This window comes from Sphaeramia orbicularis, chromosome 6 (genome assembly GCF_902148855.1).
Source record: "Sphaeramia orbicularis chromosome 6, fSphaOr1.1, whole genome shotgun sequence".
Classification (NCBI taxonomy): domain Eukaryota; kingdom Metazoa; phylum Chordata; class Actinopteri; order Kurtiformes; family Apogonidae; genus Sphaeramia; species Sphaeramia orbicularis.
In genome coordinates, this window is record NC_043962.1 from 57,636,910 (window position 1) to 57,651,882 (window position 14,973).

Consider the following 14,973-nt stretch of genomic DNA (forward strand, 5'->3'; position numbering starts at 1 on the left):
GCCTCTTTCTACTTTGAATTCTTCATCCCTGCCGCCACACTATATTTTCAGGAGTGGTTCTGCTGCCGTTCATGACATTTCTCCTGCTGGCAGACCATGCTACAATGTGAAGGCTGCAGTTCACTGCCGCTGGATGAATATAATCATGTTTGACAGGACAAACAAATACAAGCTCTTCCCTTCATGCCTCACATGTTGGCTCTAATTATTACCTGCACAATGCAGGAGTAAATGGTAGTTTACAAATGAACAGTGGTGGCAGACAACTTCTACTTATCATGCTAGCGTACACTGGCACCACAGGTACAATGCCGCTAGTAAAAACTATAATTAAAAGAAAAAAAAAACTATAACTAACTGAAACTGCATTGTGTGTTTACAAAAATAACCAAAATCTATAAAAATTATGGATAAAACTCCCTTCGTTTTCATCTTTGTCAGTGTTGGATTGATATGAAATCGATTTATTTCATACTAGCAATTTTCTCTGCTGGCACCATATGATATTTAACGGTCCATCACTTGTGTTCACTTGTGGTTTCCAGTCGTCTTCTGGTCCCCACTCTACCTGGAAACATGGAGACTAAAGCAGCAGAGTCCTGTCTGGGATTGATTTGAATATGACGACAGAGAAGAAGAGAAAAGAGACGACTAAACTAAAACTAAGCATTTAGAAAAAAACAAAAACTAATAAAAACTAGCAAACCTGCTCTAAAAACTAATAAAAACTAACTGAATTACAGAAAAAAAGAGTCAAAACTAAATAAAACTAAACTACTATGAAAAATCCAGAACCCTGTGTTCCAGTCCTGTGGTCTGGATGCACATCAGTCTAACTATAGAAGTGGGCGGGACTTTCACTGGTGGAGAATTCAACTAATTCAGTTAAAGTCCATATATGACTTCAATCAGTGATCAATAAGAACTAGACTGATATCTGGAACCACTGACATGTTCTAAACCAGGGGTGTCAAACTCATGTTCTTCCGGGGGCCACATTCAGCCCAATTTAATCTGCAGTGGGCCGGACCAGTTTAAATAACAGCATGACAGTCAATAAATAATGACAACTACAAATGGTTTTAGTGCAAAAAATATCATTCAATTATGCCAATATTTACATTTACAAACCACCCAAACAAAAAGGATGTGAAAAACCTGAAAAAAATGAAATTTGTAAAGAAATGTAAGTACAATTTTATCAATATTATACCTTGACTTATCATTTATAGGCTACATGTTCATTACAGATCAGATCTACAAAGACACAAAACATTTAGTAACAGGCAGAATATTGTTAAAATCGCACTTCATTTTCTTTAGACATTTCAGGTTGTTCATATTTTTTCAGGTTATTCATATTTTATTGTTACAGGATAGTTTGTAAATGTAAATATTTTCATAATTTAATGTTATTTTTTGCACTAAAACAAAGACAAAAATTTGAAGTTGTCATTATTTATAGACACAGTGTAATTTTTTTTTTTCTTACATCAAATTGAGAAGAAAATCTGGAGTCATTCTTTTTTGTAGGTTATTCTGCTGTTATTATTATTAAGTAATAGTTTCTCAATGTAAATATTTTCATAATTTAATGTTTTTTGCACTAAATCAAAGAGAAAAAATTGGTGTTGTCATTATTTTTAGGTTATTATGATATTATTTTTGATTTGATGCCCTAACTTGCACTTTGCCAATTCATCCCGCGGGCCAGATTGGAAACTTTGGAGGGCCGGTTTTGGACCCCGGGAAACATGTTTGACACCTGTGTTATAAAGCATCAAAATATGGACCATTGAAAATAAAGGCACATTTTTAACATTTAAAAAAATTAATCAAAAATTCAATAATCTCTCAAAATGTATGGATCTCTATCAGGATACTCACTTAATGTGCATAAAACGCAGGCCCTTTTATTTAATTTTATCCCCACTCCAGATTTAATTGAAAAATATAAATTTAACTGGAACTCATCCCTTATTCAGTATTTAAGTGTGTCCTTGCCAAGGGACTTGACCTCTCTCTTTGCTACAAATTATGAAAAAATTAGTAAAAAAATATACAAGGATTTGGAAAGATGGGCTTTGCTTCCCCTAGACATCGGTGATAGAATAAGGTCAATTAAAATGGTAATCCTTCCTAAATTATTATATTTATTCATGGCTCTACCAGTAGAGGTTCCACTGAAACAATTCAGAGACAAGCATATTTCTAGATTTGTTTGGGGAACAAAAAGACCACGGATAAAGCTCTCTGTTTTACAGTTGCCGAGGGACAGGGGAGGCATGGCCTTACCTTGCCTTAAACATTATTACATCGCAGCTCAAGTAAGATCACTAGTACTTTGGTGTAGTGAGTCCTGTACGGCCAAATAGAAAGGCATGGAGTTTTCCTCCACTGAAGTTCTGTTACCTTCAGTTCTTGGCTGTCTGGACTGCGCTAGAGCAGCCCTACAGTTGGACAATTTATGTGTATGTAACTCAATTAAAGTTTGGTTACAAGTGGTCAAGACATTTGGACTTCATAAACAAATTCAGATCCTAAACTGGCCTGTGAGTGACCCGCACTTCTAACCTGCACTACATGACTACAGATTTAGACCGTGGTCTAAACATGGTCTAACTGCTTTCTGTAGGATACTTTCAAAAGGACAGACGGACAGCTTTCAAAATCTTTCTCTCAAATTTGGACTTGGTAAACATGATTTTTTCAGATATCTCCAGCTCTGTCATTACTTTGTAAAGGAAATACAACGTTCTATGACACAGACTCCCTCTCATCTAATTCAAATACTGGTAGAAGCCTATAAAGGTTCCAGTAACAAAAACATCACTGGTAAAATTTATACAGCTTTGAATTCAAAAGACAATGAGATATATTTTCACACAAAAAAACAGTGGGAGAGGGACCTGCGAGAGGAAATACCAAATGAGATCTGGTCAGAGGGGTGGAAATCTCAAAACTGTACTACAAACTCACTATCATGGAGGGGTTTTTGTTGGAAATGTCTGGTCCGTTTCTTTATTACACCTGCACGAAAATCACATTCTTCTGGAGTTCATTTTTCTGCTGGAGGGAGTGTGGTCCACTGGAGGCAGATCAAGTACATGTATTCTGGTCCTGTCCTGGTGTTGGAGGCTTTTGGGGAGAGATGATTAAGTTGATGTATTCAGTTTTTGGTGTTCATTTTGATATGTCACTGGCTACTTTGTTTTTTAGCATTCCCCCAGAGGAATTACAGGAAAGTGACATATATTTATTTAGAATACTGCTTGCCGCAGGCAAAAAAGCCATCACCAAATACTGGCTTAAAAAGGACCCTCCCTCAATTTCCTTGGGGATAAAAATTGTCAACCAAATCCATTTAATGGAAATGATGACATACAAACTCCGCCTACAACAACATAAGGGTGTAAAGTACTGGAAAAAATGGGACTCTTTCATTCAATCTGTGGACAGTAAACAGTCTGTAAATGTGTGAATGTACCTGTGACCTGTGACTGTGTTTCTCTTTGTTTTGTATTTTATATTAAAACAATAAAAAATAAAGTACAAAAAAAAAAAAAATTCAATAATCTAAATTTTTCAAAACTGTGAACAAACTTTGGAGACATTATCCCAAGAAACATGCAAAAACAGTTTGAAATGAACCTGACCAGTAGTTTCGTCAGAGAAGATGTTTGAAGAAATTGCTAACGAAGACAATGACGACAAAGACTAAGACAAAAATTACGATACAGCGCCTTCGCAACAGCTCATAGCCCATCGGCCGGTGACGTAATAAAAACCTGTCCTGTATGCAGCTGACATCACAGATGATACAAAATAAAAACCGTATAAAAGACAGAAATAATGTCCAAGACCAAACGAGATGAAAAAGCTGAGACTGATCACATGACCCATGGTGTCAGATTACCTGCAGACTTGGGATCCTCCAGCCTCCGTCGGATCTGGGAAGTCAAGCTCTGGATCAGGGCGTAGACCTTATCGCAGGTCTGGACCGGGTTCTCGATCACCTTCATGGAGTTGACCAGAGACGGACTACCGGTCGGAGCCAGCTGAGACAAACACACAGATGTGGTTTAGAAGTCCTCAAGTCAAAGATGGAAGAGTCACATATTCAACTAAAATACAAAGAAACAACAGGAAGAGCGAAGAAGGAATGAATCTGAACCAGGGCTGTCAAACCCATTTGAGTTCAGTTCCACATTCAGCTAAATTAGATCTGCAGTGGGCCCAACCAGTCAAATAATAACAGAATAATATAGAACGAATGTCAACTCCAAACTTGTCTCTGCATTTAAGAGCGAAAAAAGTAAATTCACATTATGAAAAGGTTTACATCTACAAAACTATCCTTTAAAACAATGTGAGTAACATGAACAAACTGGAAAAATAAGTGTAATTTTAGCAATATTCTGCCTCAGTTTATTATTTACACATTTAAAAATACACAAAAATACACAAAACATTTAATAACAGGCAGAATCTTGTTAAAATTCTACTTACTTCTCTTGAGACATTCCAGGTTGTTCATATTTGTTCAGGTTATTCAGAATTTTGTGAAATTATACTTCGTTTTAGTGTTAATACATGAAAATAATTATAAATTTAGCTTGAATTAAGGAAAAAATCTTGAATTTAGCCAAAAAAAATCCTCAATTAAGCCAAAAAAACTTCAGTTAAAAAAATCTTGAAGCCAAAACCTTTATGAGTTTGTTTCAGCTTGGTCCTGTGGACTCTCCATGTTTCTAACCGTCCCATTTACCTTCTGATAGTCGTCCTGAGCGAAGTCCTGGTCCTTCTGCATGATCTCGTGCAGCCGAGCCTTCACCTTCTGCTGGCAGTCGGTCAGAGAGTCGCTGTCGCTGTCCAACAGGCCGTTCATGTTGGCGCTCTTCACCATCTGGACCAGGATGGGGGTCAGCTCCCCTTCCAGAGCCAGGAGACCCTGAACGGACCCACATCCAACACAAAGGCATCACACAAGTCTACGTTACAGATCTACACCTGAACCAGGGGGCTGAGGACAGACCCAAGTGGAACACCATGACAATTAGAAAGGAGAAATAATAGTTCAGGCCTGGGTTTCATCCAACCTTCATTAGCTTTGGCAAAACAGTATCTGAAAAACTCAAACTCACACTAAAACTAAAGAAAACCTAAACTAATGCCGCGTTTCCACTACGTGGAACCGGCTCGACTTGGCTCGGCTTATTCGACTCTGGTACCAGGTCCTATTCCTGAGACCGTTTCCATTCCAGGATACTACAGACTTTACAGTACCTGGTCGTCATAGCGATGCGGCGCGTTCCTACCGTGTCGTCTGCTCAGAGTTGCTGATAAACTCGCTCGTTTCATGTTGTCTCGTCAAACTCATGCTGAATTTTTCCGTCTGAACCTCCTGGACAAACCCTGGTGTAGTTTTACAGACTGTCATCATGTGGATTCACCTACCGACAGATTTACTAAAAACTTCTGCATCTGTTTTTGTAAAAGACAACTCTGACCAATCAGTGGTCTGCAGTGTTTACACAGTGTCACCTTTTAGTATCTGGTCCCCAGTCCTGGAACCTCGCCGGAGGTGAGACCAAAAAACTAGTCCCAGGTACCAGATTCCAGGTCCTTTTTCGTAATGGAACGCAAAAAGGCCGAGTCGAGCCGAGCCGAGTCGAGTTGAGCCGATACCACGTAGTGGAAACGTGGCATAAGACTTCTACCAATGATCAATAGGAACTACATTAATATCTGGAACCATTTACATGTTCTAAACCATCAACATATGGACTAGTAGAAGGAAGGGCAATTTTTAGAATTTCAAAAATTCATCAAAAATACAAAAATCAAAATTTCTCAAAACTGTTTACAAGCTTTATAGACATTGTCCTGATAAAACTACATATAAAATGTAAAATGATTCCAACCAGTAGTGTCGAAGAAGACAATTGTTAAAATCTAGATACTGGTGACCTTGAGTTTGACCCTTCAAGGTCAAAAGTCACGGACCCAAATGAAAGTCCATATCTGACTTCTAACAATGATCAGTAGGAACTAGACTGATGTCTGTAACCATCAAAGTATGGACCATTAGAAGGAAAGGAACATTTTTAGTAATTCAAAAATTTGTCAAAAATTAAAAAATCTAAATTTCTCAAAAATGTGAACAAACTTTGTAGACATTGTCCCAAGAAAGATAAAAAAAACAGTTTGACATGAATCTGATCAGTAGTTTTGTCTGAGAACGTGTTTGAAGAAATTGCTAACGAAGATGACGAAGACTACGACAAAAATGACGACAGACAGCGCCTTTACAACAGCTCATGACCCATCGGCCGGTGACGTAATAAAAGCCTGTCCTGTGTGCAGCTGACATCAAAGACGATACAAAACGAAATTGCTAATGAAGACAAAGACGCCGCTGGACTCCGCCTTCACAGTAACTCACGACTAGGGATGTAACGATATGAAAATTTCATATCACGGTTATTGTGATTAAAATGATCACAGTTATCATTATTATCGCGGTATTATTGAAATTGTGCTCAAAATGTTCAAAAAGTACTAATACACACTGAAAAAATTTAAACAAGTTGTATTTTGAAAAAAACAAATAAAATAATTGGTACAGAAACATTCAAATATTAACCCTTAGTGGTCTGAGTCTATTTTGTCCGTTTTTCAGTCCTTTTGATTTTGCCTTTATATACTATAGAAACAAATGTTTACTATACCCATGTTTGGATCTGTTTTTTCAGCACAACTTCATTTATATCATCTGTCTGTTATTTTTTTTCACTTTAACCTACTATAAAAACACAAAAGGACAGAAAACACACAAAAAAATATAGAAAATCTGATTTGAAAAATGAATATAATTTATTGCATAAATAACACACAGATGCTTAACGAACCTTTTCACAGACTTTAAAAGTGAATATTGGTTCCAAATATTAGGTATAGAAAATTAAAATTGTAATAAATTAAAACTATACTCAAATATTTGACATAAAAGCAGATCTTTACATAGGCGTTTTTTCCTCTAGAAGTGCGATAATCAAACACGGTTATCATGAGAATTAGAATTTAAACGGTAATACTAACCGTCTGCAATTTTACCGCGGTTTATCGTTATACTGGTAATCGTTACATCTCTACTCGTAACCCATCAGCCGGTGAGATAAAAAAGCAACTAAAGCTGAACGTTATCACAACTCCAAACTAAAGTATTCAGTCTGCTTTCCAGCAGAAGTCACCTTAGCGAAAGCGGCGGCCGTCATCTGCACTCGGCCTTCGTCTGAGGCGTAGATTTTCAGGTCGTGGCGGTACGTGCTGTGAAGTCGCAGAAGACCGCAGCCCGGAAACCCAGCGTAGTCACCTGATGAGGGAAAACACACAGAGACACAACTGTTAGCAAAGAAAAGAAGCAGATCAGATTCAGGAAAAGTCCGAGTGGAGGAAAAGGAAACATGAACACGGCTTTGATTTGGACCCAGAAGGACCAGGGATTTAAACGGAGGTGTGACGTCACTTTCACTTCAAATGACTCAACGTGTGTTTAAAAACCAAAATGAAGTGAAAGTGAAGTGAAAAGTCAATTTAGTCGACGGTGATCACATCCTTCAGATTGTCTTTTTCTGCACAGACGTTACATGCTCAAAAAAAAAAAAAAAAAAAACAGATTGGTGGAGATGCAAAGGAACGCCTCACATCAAATCACACTGATGCTTCATGCATTTAACGGCCTGGAGCTGTGAAACCATGACAGGGTTATGAGGGTCAAACTCCTGTACGGGCCACGGCTATTATAGGGCATGAAAAAAACAAAAAAAACAAAAAAAAACCTTACCTGAGATAAAAAATAACAATAAAAATCACAAGTCAACTCAGTCCAAACTACGATGGCGTATTAGGGCCACATAAGAAAATAAAAACGCTTGTCACTATGAGAATAAAGTCATTATTTAATGAGAATAAAGTCATACTTGTATAAGATTAAAGTCGTAGTATTTTGAAAATTCGACAGAACTTCAGGTTTTTACAGTGAAGGAAAAAAGTGAAGCAGATCCTTTCCTTCTGTTGGACTCAGACTCACAGTAGAATCCTCACAGTTTGTTCAGAAACACAAACCCTGTGTTTAGTTCTGCTGTTTCCACTGAAAGTCCTACAGACGAACACTTCTGCAGTTTCTCCTCCACAAAAGAGGAAATTTGCTACAAATCAGTTCAGTTCTTACAACAAACCCAAATGAGTGCAAACTCATTTCACAGTCCTAACGCTAATGTGTTGATGGAGGACAGACTCAGTATTTGGTCTTTGTGTCTAAACCACAAATGAAAGGAGAACTGAACTAAATGTTCACAGTTCTGCAGTACTCGATGAGTGGGTACGACGTTATTCTCATTAATTAATGACTTTATTCTCGAAATATAACGACTTTATTCTCATTAAATAAGGAGTTCTTTATTCTACGACTTCATTCTCATTGAATAATTACTTTATTCTCGAAATATAACGACTTAATTCTTGGTAAATAATGAGTTTTTTCAAACTACGACTTAATTCTCATTAAATAATGACTTTATTCTCGTTAATTAGCGACTTTATTCTCGTAGTGACAAGTGTTATATTTTCTTATGTGGACCTAATACGCTGTCGTACAAAACTACTTGACTCATGTAAATAAAACTCCAGTAAAGACCAGACTCCAGTCAAACTGGTCAGTTGATGGAAATAAAACTACTGATGCGTTTGTTAAACTGACTCAAAAGGCGTTTCTCAATACACGTTCTTGTCTGTTCTCGCGATCGCATGAAAGGTCATCAGTCGCAGCCCGAGCACTGTTCCATTTAAAAGTTTGCGCAAACCAACATCGGATAAAATTCGCAGATGCTGTTCTTGTCTCCTAGCTCCGACCAATGCACTGGGTTGTGACTGGTGTAGACTTGGCTGCAAATATCCCAGGATGCATTTGGTGCTAATGTCAAAGACAATGGCAGCGTCTGTGAAAACTTACCTCAGAAATGTTTTATTGAGTCGATGAGCGTCATGAGATCATATGATAGGATGTCGGAACATGTGTGAGAAGCAGAATTGCGAGAAAATACACCTTTATTATCATGATATTAGATTCAATGAAATCTGTTTGTAAAGTTTTGAAGAACGTACAAAATATTTAATCACCTTCTGAACTGCTTTATCATCAAGATCAGGGTTCTCAAACTCATATTCTTTCAGGTTCCACATTCAGCCTGATCTGATCTGCAGTGGACCGGACCAGTAAAATAAGAACAGAAGAACCTAGAAATAATGACAACTCCAAATTTTTGTCTTTGTTTTAGTGCAAAAAAACCCATTAAATTATGAAAATACTTACTTTATAAACTATCCAAACAAAAAAGATGTGAATAACCTGAAAAAACTGACATTTCTTCAGAAAAATCAGTGTAATTTTCTCAGTCTTCTTCCTCCACTTCTCATTAGTCCATGTGCATTCTGGATCAGATCTGCAAAGACACTAAACACTGAGGAACAGGAAGAAAAGAGTTCAAACTGGACTGAATTTAATACAGACATTTCAGGTTGGACACATTTGTTCAGGTTAGTCACATTTTATTGGTACAGGAGAGTTTGGAAATGGAAAGAGTTTCATAATTTAATGTTATTTTTTGCACCAAAACAAAGACAAATATTTGAAGTTGTCATTATTTATAGACATAATGTAATATTTTTTTTACATCAAACCCAGTAGTAAATCTGCAGTCCTTCTTCTGTGTGGGTTCTTCTGCTGTTCTTATTGGACTGTAGATCAGATTGGTCTGGATGTGGAACCCACACTAACATGAGTTCCACAGCCTGGACTGTGGAATTTATACACTTTGTAAATTCATCCCAGGGGCTGAATTGGAACCTTTGGTGGGATGCATTTGGCCCCCGGGACGCATGTTTGAGACCCCACGGAGGAAAGTTTGCAACTGTTCCACTAACAGACAGACTGGTGTTCTTAGGAAGTCGGTTATCTGGGACCGTTTTTACCTAGGCCGTACTCGTCGAACTCGATATTGAGAAACGCCAGTTGTGAAAGTCCAGACCGTTCGTGGTTCTAATAACTGTGGTCCAGGTGGATGAAAGGATGCAGATTAGTGTGAGCTGATGTGGTTAGCGTCCACCTCCTCAGACACTGTGGTTCTGGAGCGTTTTCAGCCGACAAACCCCAGCGACGGCACAAACAGCACAGCAATCTGAGCCCACAGTCAATCAGACCAATCATGATGAGACGAGGACAGATCAGAGCCGTTAGTGACAGATGAGGCAGACGAGGAGGAGGAGCTGGACTGGACTGTCTTACCAAAGTCTATAGGGGACTCAGAGCCTCGGGACCGGGGGCCACCGGCTCGTTTACAGCACAGGTAAGGGAGGGGGGGTGGGAGGGGGGGTCAACAGGTAGGAAGAGAAGAGCAGAGTTAATGACAAAGAGGAGGAACCACACACACACTGAGACCTGGACCTGGACCAGGACCTGAACACACAGACCTGGACCTGGACCTAGACCTGGACACACAGACACACTGACACCTGGACCTGGACCAGGACCTGAACACACAGACCTGGACCTGGACCAGAACCTAGACTAGGACCTGAACACACAGACCTGGACCTGGACCAGAACCTAGACCTGGACCTGGACACACAGACACACTGACACCTGGACCTGGACCAGGACCTGAACACACAGACCTGGACCTGGACCAGAACCTAGACTAGGACCTGAACACACAGACCTGGACCTGGACCAGAACCTAGACCTGGACCTGGACAAGAACCTAGACCTGGACCTGGACACACAGACACACTGACACCTGGACCTGGACCAGGACCTGAACACACAGACCTGGACCTGGACCAGAACCTAGACTAGGACCTGAACACACAGACCTGGACCTGGACCAGAACCTAGACCTGGACCTGGACACACAGACACACTGACACCTGGACCTGGACCAGGACCTGAACACACAGACCTGGACCTGGACCAGAACCTAGACCAGGACCTGAACACACAGACCAGGGGCCTCATGTACAAAGGTTGCATACGCACAAAAACCTGGCGTACGCCCTTTTCCACGCTCACGTTCAGATGTATAAAGACTGAAATGACCGTGGAAATGTGCAGTGCTCCACGTCAACTCCACAGCTGGAGTACGCACGTTTCTACTGCTTTGGAACCACTGGAGACACTTTGAGGAGATCCTGGGAAACTGTTAATAATGTGAAAAAGGTCATTCCTCCGATTGTTGTGCACATCAGAGATACACAGAAGAACAGTGAACACACAGACAGGTCATCCTACTGTTAGAGCAGCGCATCCACCACCAGAACCAGAACCAACCAGAACCAGAACCAACCAGACCAACCCTGGACCCATCAATACCAATCCTGCCATCCAAATAGGATGTGATTTCAGCCACATGAAGACACAAGGACACAGAATTCACTTGTTGATAAATGCATTTAATGTAACACTAATGTCTATGGGAACATTTATTATTCGGTCCAGGCACTCGATGTCCTCTGGTGACTCAGGTGAACACAGGTGAGGACACGGCTGAGGACGGACAACAGCAGCTGTTGGATCGGAGAAATCCCACAGTCTGTGACAGGCTGGGACTGCGTCTGACCGTCTTCTGTCTCATTGTCTTTTGGGAAATAATAAATGGAGTAATTAAACAGGAGTCAAAGTCTATGATTTCCTCTTTGATCTCCTGACATGATCACACATGAACCTTTATCTTGTTTGTCTGTGATCAGACTGTTGGATGACCCACAGAATGAACTAATGTGTGACTGACACTAATACTAAATCTATATTTATTTTGGGGCTGATCCCAGTCAGTCCTGTGACACCACTGTCTCTCACATTAGCGGTCACTCTCTGCTCAAACGGTCTGAGTTTGTCTCTTTTCTTCTTCCGTCTGTTTCGTCCTCCGCTTCGCGTCCACCTTGACGTCATGTGATCATGCAGAGAGAAGAATCCCAGAGGGAATCCCACCTGCAGACCCTGTTTATGCTCATTTGCATATTTAAATATGAGCATGGAGAGGAGGAGTCAGGTACTCCAACATATTCAGTCAATTCCACGCTGACTGGGATGAATAAAGGAAGTGTGCTTGGATTCAGGCGTACGCACAGTTTTATTCATCTGGATTTTTTTGTGCGTACGGACTTTTCTGGATTTAAGCGTACGCCAGGTTTACGGATGAAATCCAGGCAAGTCTTTATACATGAGGCCCCAGAACAGTCGCTCAGCTGATGACGTAAGGGTTTGTTTTCTTCGGACTTCCGTGTTTGTTGGATAATAAACATAAACATAATTCCTTCCACACCCCCACCTACTGTTTCGACCCTGTAACATCCACTCGGACTTGGGCCGCGGTGTGTACTTGTGAACACAACATCTGCAGGAAAGTTGTGAAAGTATTCAGGTATGGTACGGACTCGGTTCGCAGTGTGAAAACGGCCTTAATGACAGAGGAAGAACCGGATGGAGTCCAACTGTCCACCTGCAGATACTGAGACCTGGACCTGGACCTAGACACAGACCTGGACACAAGGACCTGAATAAAAACCTGACTGCAGACCTGAACACAGAGACCTGAACAACATAGACCTGAACGCAAAGACCCAAATACAGACCTGAACATGGACCAGAACATAGACCTGAACACAGAGACCTGAATATGGGCCTGTATGAAGACCTGATTATAGACCTGAACAAAGAGTCTTGAATAAAGATCTGAACAGAAAGACCTAAACAGAGACCTGGTTGAAAATTGGAGCCCAGACCTGAATGCAGAGCCAGGCCCCTGGTCTAAAGTCTCATGATGGATTCAGGATCTGTGATCTGAACCACCTCTTCATCAGGGTTTGGTCTAAGTTTTCTCTGTGGTCTGAGGATGGTTTAGGTGATGAGACAGGTGTCCAACAGAGTTTTATAAGGAATCCAAGATGTTTTACACCACTTATAAAATAATTATTCTATAATAATAATTCTAATAATGGGAGGTATGTCTAAAGTTTTCTTTTCCACTGTTGGTTTAGACCGTATCATGTTAGAACTCCACCAACAGATCATCGAGTGAACGCCTTCACTCTGAAGTCATCGTTCCATCATGTCTTCAGAAGCAACAAAACAATCAAATTTATTTATAAAGCATCACACCATAACAAAAGTTATCTCATGACACTTTACATTTAGAGCTGGTCTAAACTAGGGATGTAACGATTACCACTATAATGATGAACCGTGGTAAAATTTCCGACAGTTAGTATTACCGTTTAAATTCTGATGATCATGATAACCGTGTTCGATTACCACACTTTGAAAACTCACGGTACTGTTCATTTCCTGGAGAAGCAGCATCATTCCAGGCGCGTGTGCGTAGTTTGCAGTGTCTGGCCTCTGAAAACATGGTGGAAGGTACATGGACGGACAGAGCTCCGCAGATTCAAAGATAGTGGGCTCCCACACGGACCTGGTCTGTCCGAGCGAGCACAAGGACCCGGTCCATCCAGTATTTGTATTTTTCAAAATACAACTTGGTAAAAGTATTTCAGTGTGTGTATTAGTACTTTTGAACATTTTGAGCACAATTTCAACAATACCGCAATAATATTGACAACCGTGATAATTTTGGTCACAATAATCGTGATATGATATTTTTATATGGTTACATCCCTAGTCTAAACCAGACTCTTAAACCCAACAGAATCCTCCAGGAGTCAACACTAGATGACAGTGGTGAGGAAAGACTACCTTTAACAGGCACAAACCTGGAGCAGACCTTGGATGGTCGTCTGCCCTGACCACACGTTACACAGACTCTACTTCAATCATCCACATTCCAACACCAAACACCTGAGCGTCACAGGATTCAGGTTTAAGGCTGAGGTTAAAGGACACAGCATGTTCACACAAACACACATGAAATCTATGGAAAACTAAAAAGAATGATTTGACTTTGAGTCACAATTTATTCTTTTCAGTGTTAAAACCTGGAACATCAAGATAAATATGATGATTTATAAATACAGATCTGTATTAAATACATCATCACATGGTGAATATTAGAAGTGAAGAATAAGCCCCAAGTCATAAAAAGATACCTCAACAAAAGCACAGTCAAGAATAACAAGACAACCTCTGAACAAGTCCAATGTCAAGAGCAAATTTTATGACAAAACACAGTCCAATGTCACAAGCAGGTCCCAAGTCAAGAACAAATGTCAAGAAAAGAACAAGAAGCACAGAGTCAAGAACGATCCCCAAGTCAAGACGTCAAGAAAATAACCTCTACGTTAAAGCTGCAGTATGTAGGATTGTGGCCAAAACTGGTACTGCAATTACATTCAAAATACTGTAGAACGTGGTATCCTCTCCTCCTCCCCCCAGGCTAGGGGTTGCCAGATCCCGCATGAGCATCCACTACTAGCGTTTCCTCTAATCCTTGCCACCACACCATAAATTTCATACAAAAAAATCATCACCAGACTTACTCTACATAAGTCTAATATATAACAGGCCAGAACAAACGTCCTGCACAGTCAAATGAAAGTTTGCGAAGATTCAGGAGCTCTAACCCCCCCCACCACCAACACCGAACCACGGACACCGGACTACCGACCCCCCCCCACACACACACACTTTCCGGACTACTGATCCCCCCCACACACACACCGAACCACAGACGCCGAACTACCAACCGAACCCCCCGACTGAACCACGGACACCGACCCCCGCCCCCCGCCCCCCCTCGTTCGGATTACACACCGCTAAATGAACAGGTCACTTCCACAGAAAACACTGAACTACAAGGAGCTACCATGGATAGAGACAAGTCCTACACCGGTACCTGGTCTGTTCACCAGTCCCGGACCGGCAGTCTCTTCACCGGGGCCAGGAGAAGAGACTGCTGCCCG

At 40.6% G+C, this 14,973-nt stretch overlaps 1 protein-coding gene across 3 annotated transcripts in view; it reads right to left on the minus strand.

The window, feature by feature from the left end:
* ppip5k1b (diphosphoinositol pentakisphosphate kinase 1b) overlaps positions 1-14,973 on the minus strand; it is a 73,797-nt gene that overhangs the window by 32,746 nt on the left and 26,078 nt on the right. For all 3 annotated transcript variants that reach the window (XR_003935571.1, XM_030135990.1, XM_030135992.1), the window contains exons 14-16: positions 7,254-7,375; positions 4,769-4,951; positions 3,917-4,058 (exon numbers count right to left, since the gene is read on the minus strand). Coding sequence is in view for 2 of the 3 variants with exons in the window: in XM_030135990.1 (XP_029991850.1) it covers positions 3,917-4,058; positions 4,769-4,951; positions 7,254-7,375 (447 nt within the window). In the remaining variant the exon portion in view is untranslated. The remainder of the gene's footprint in view (positions 1-3,916; positions 4,059-4,768; positions 4,952-7,253; positions 7,376-14,973) is intronic.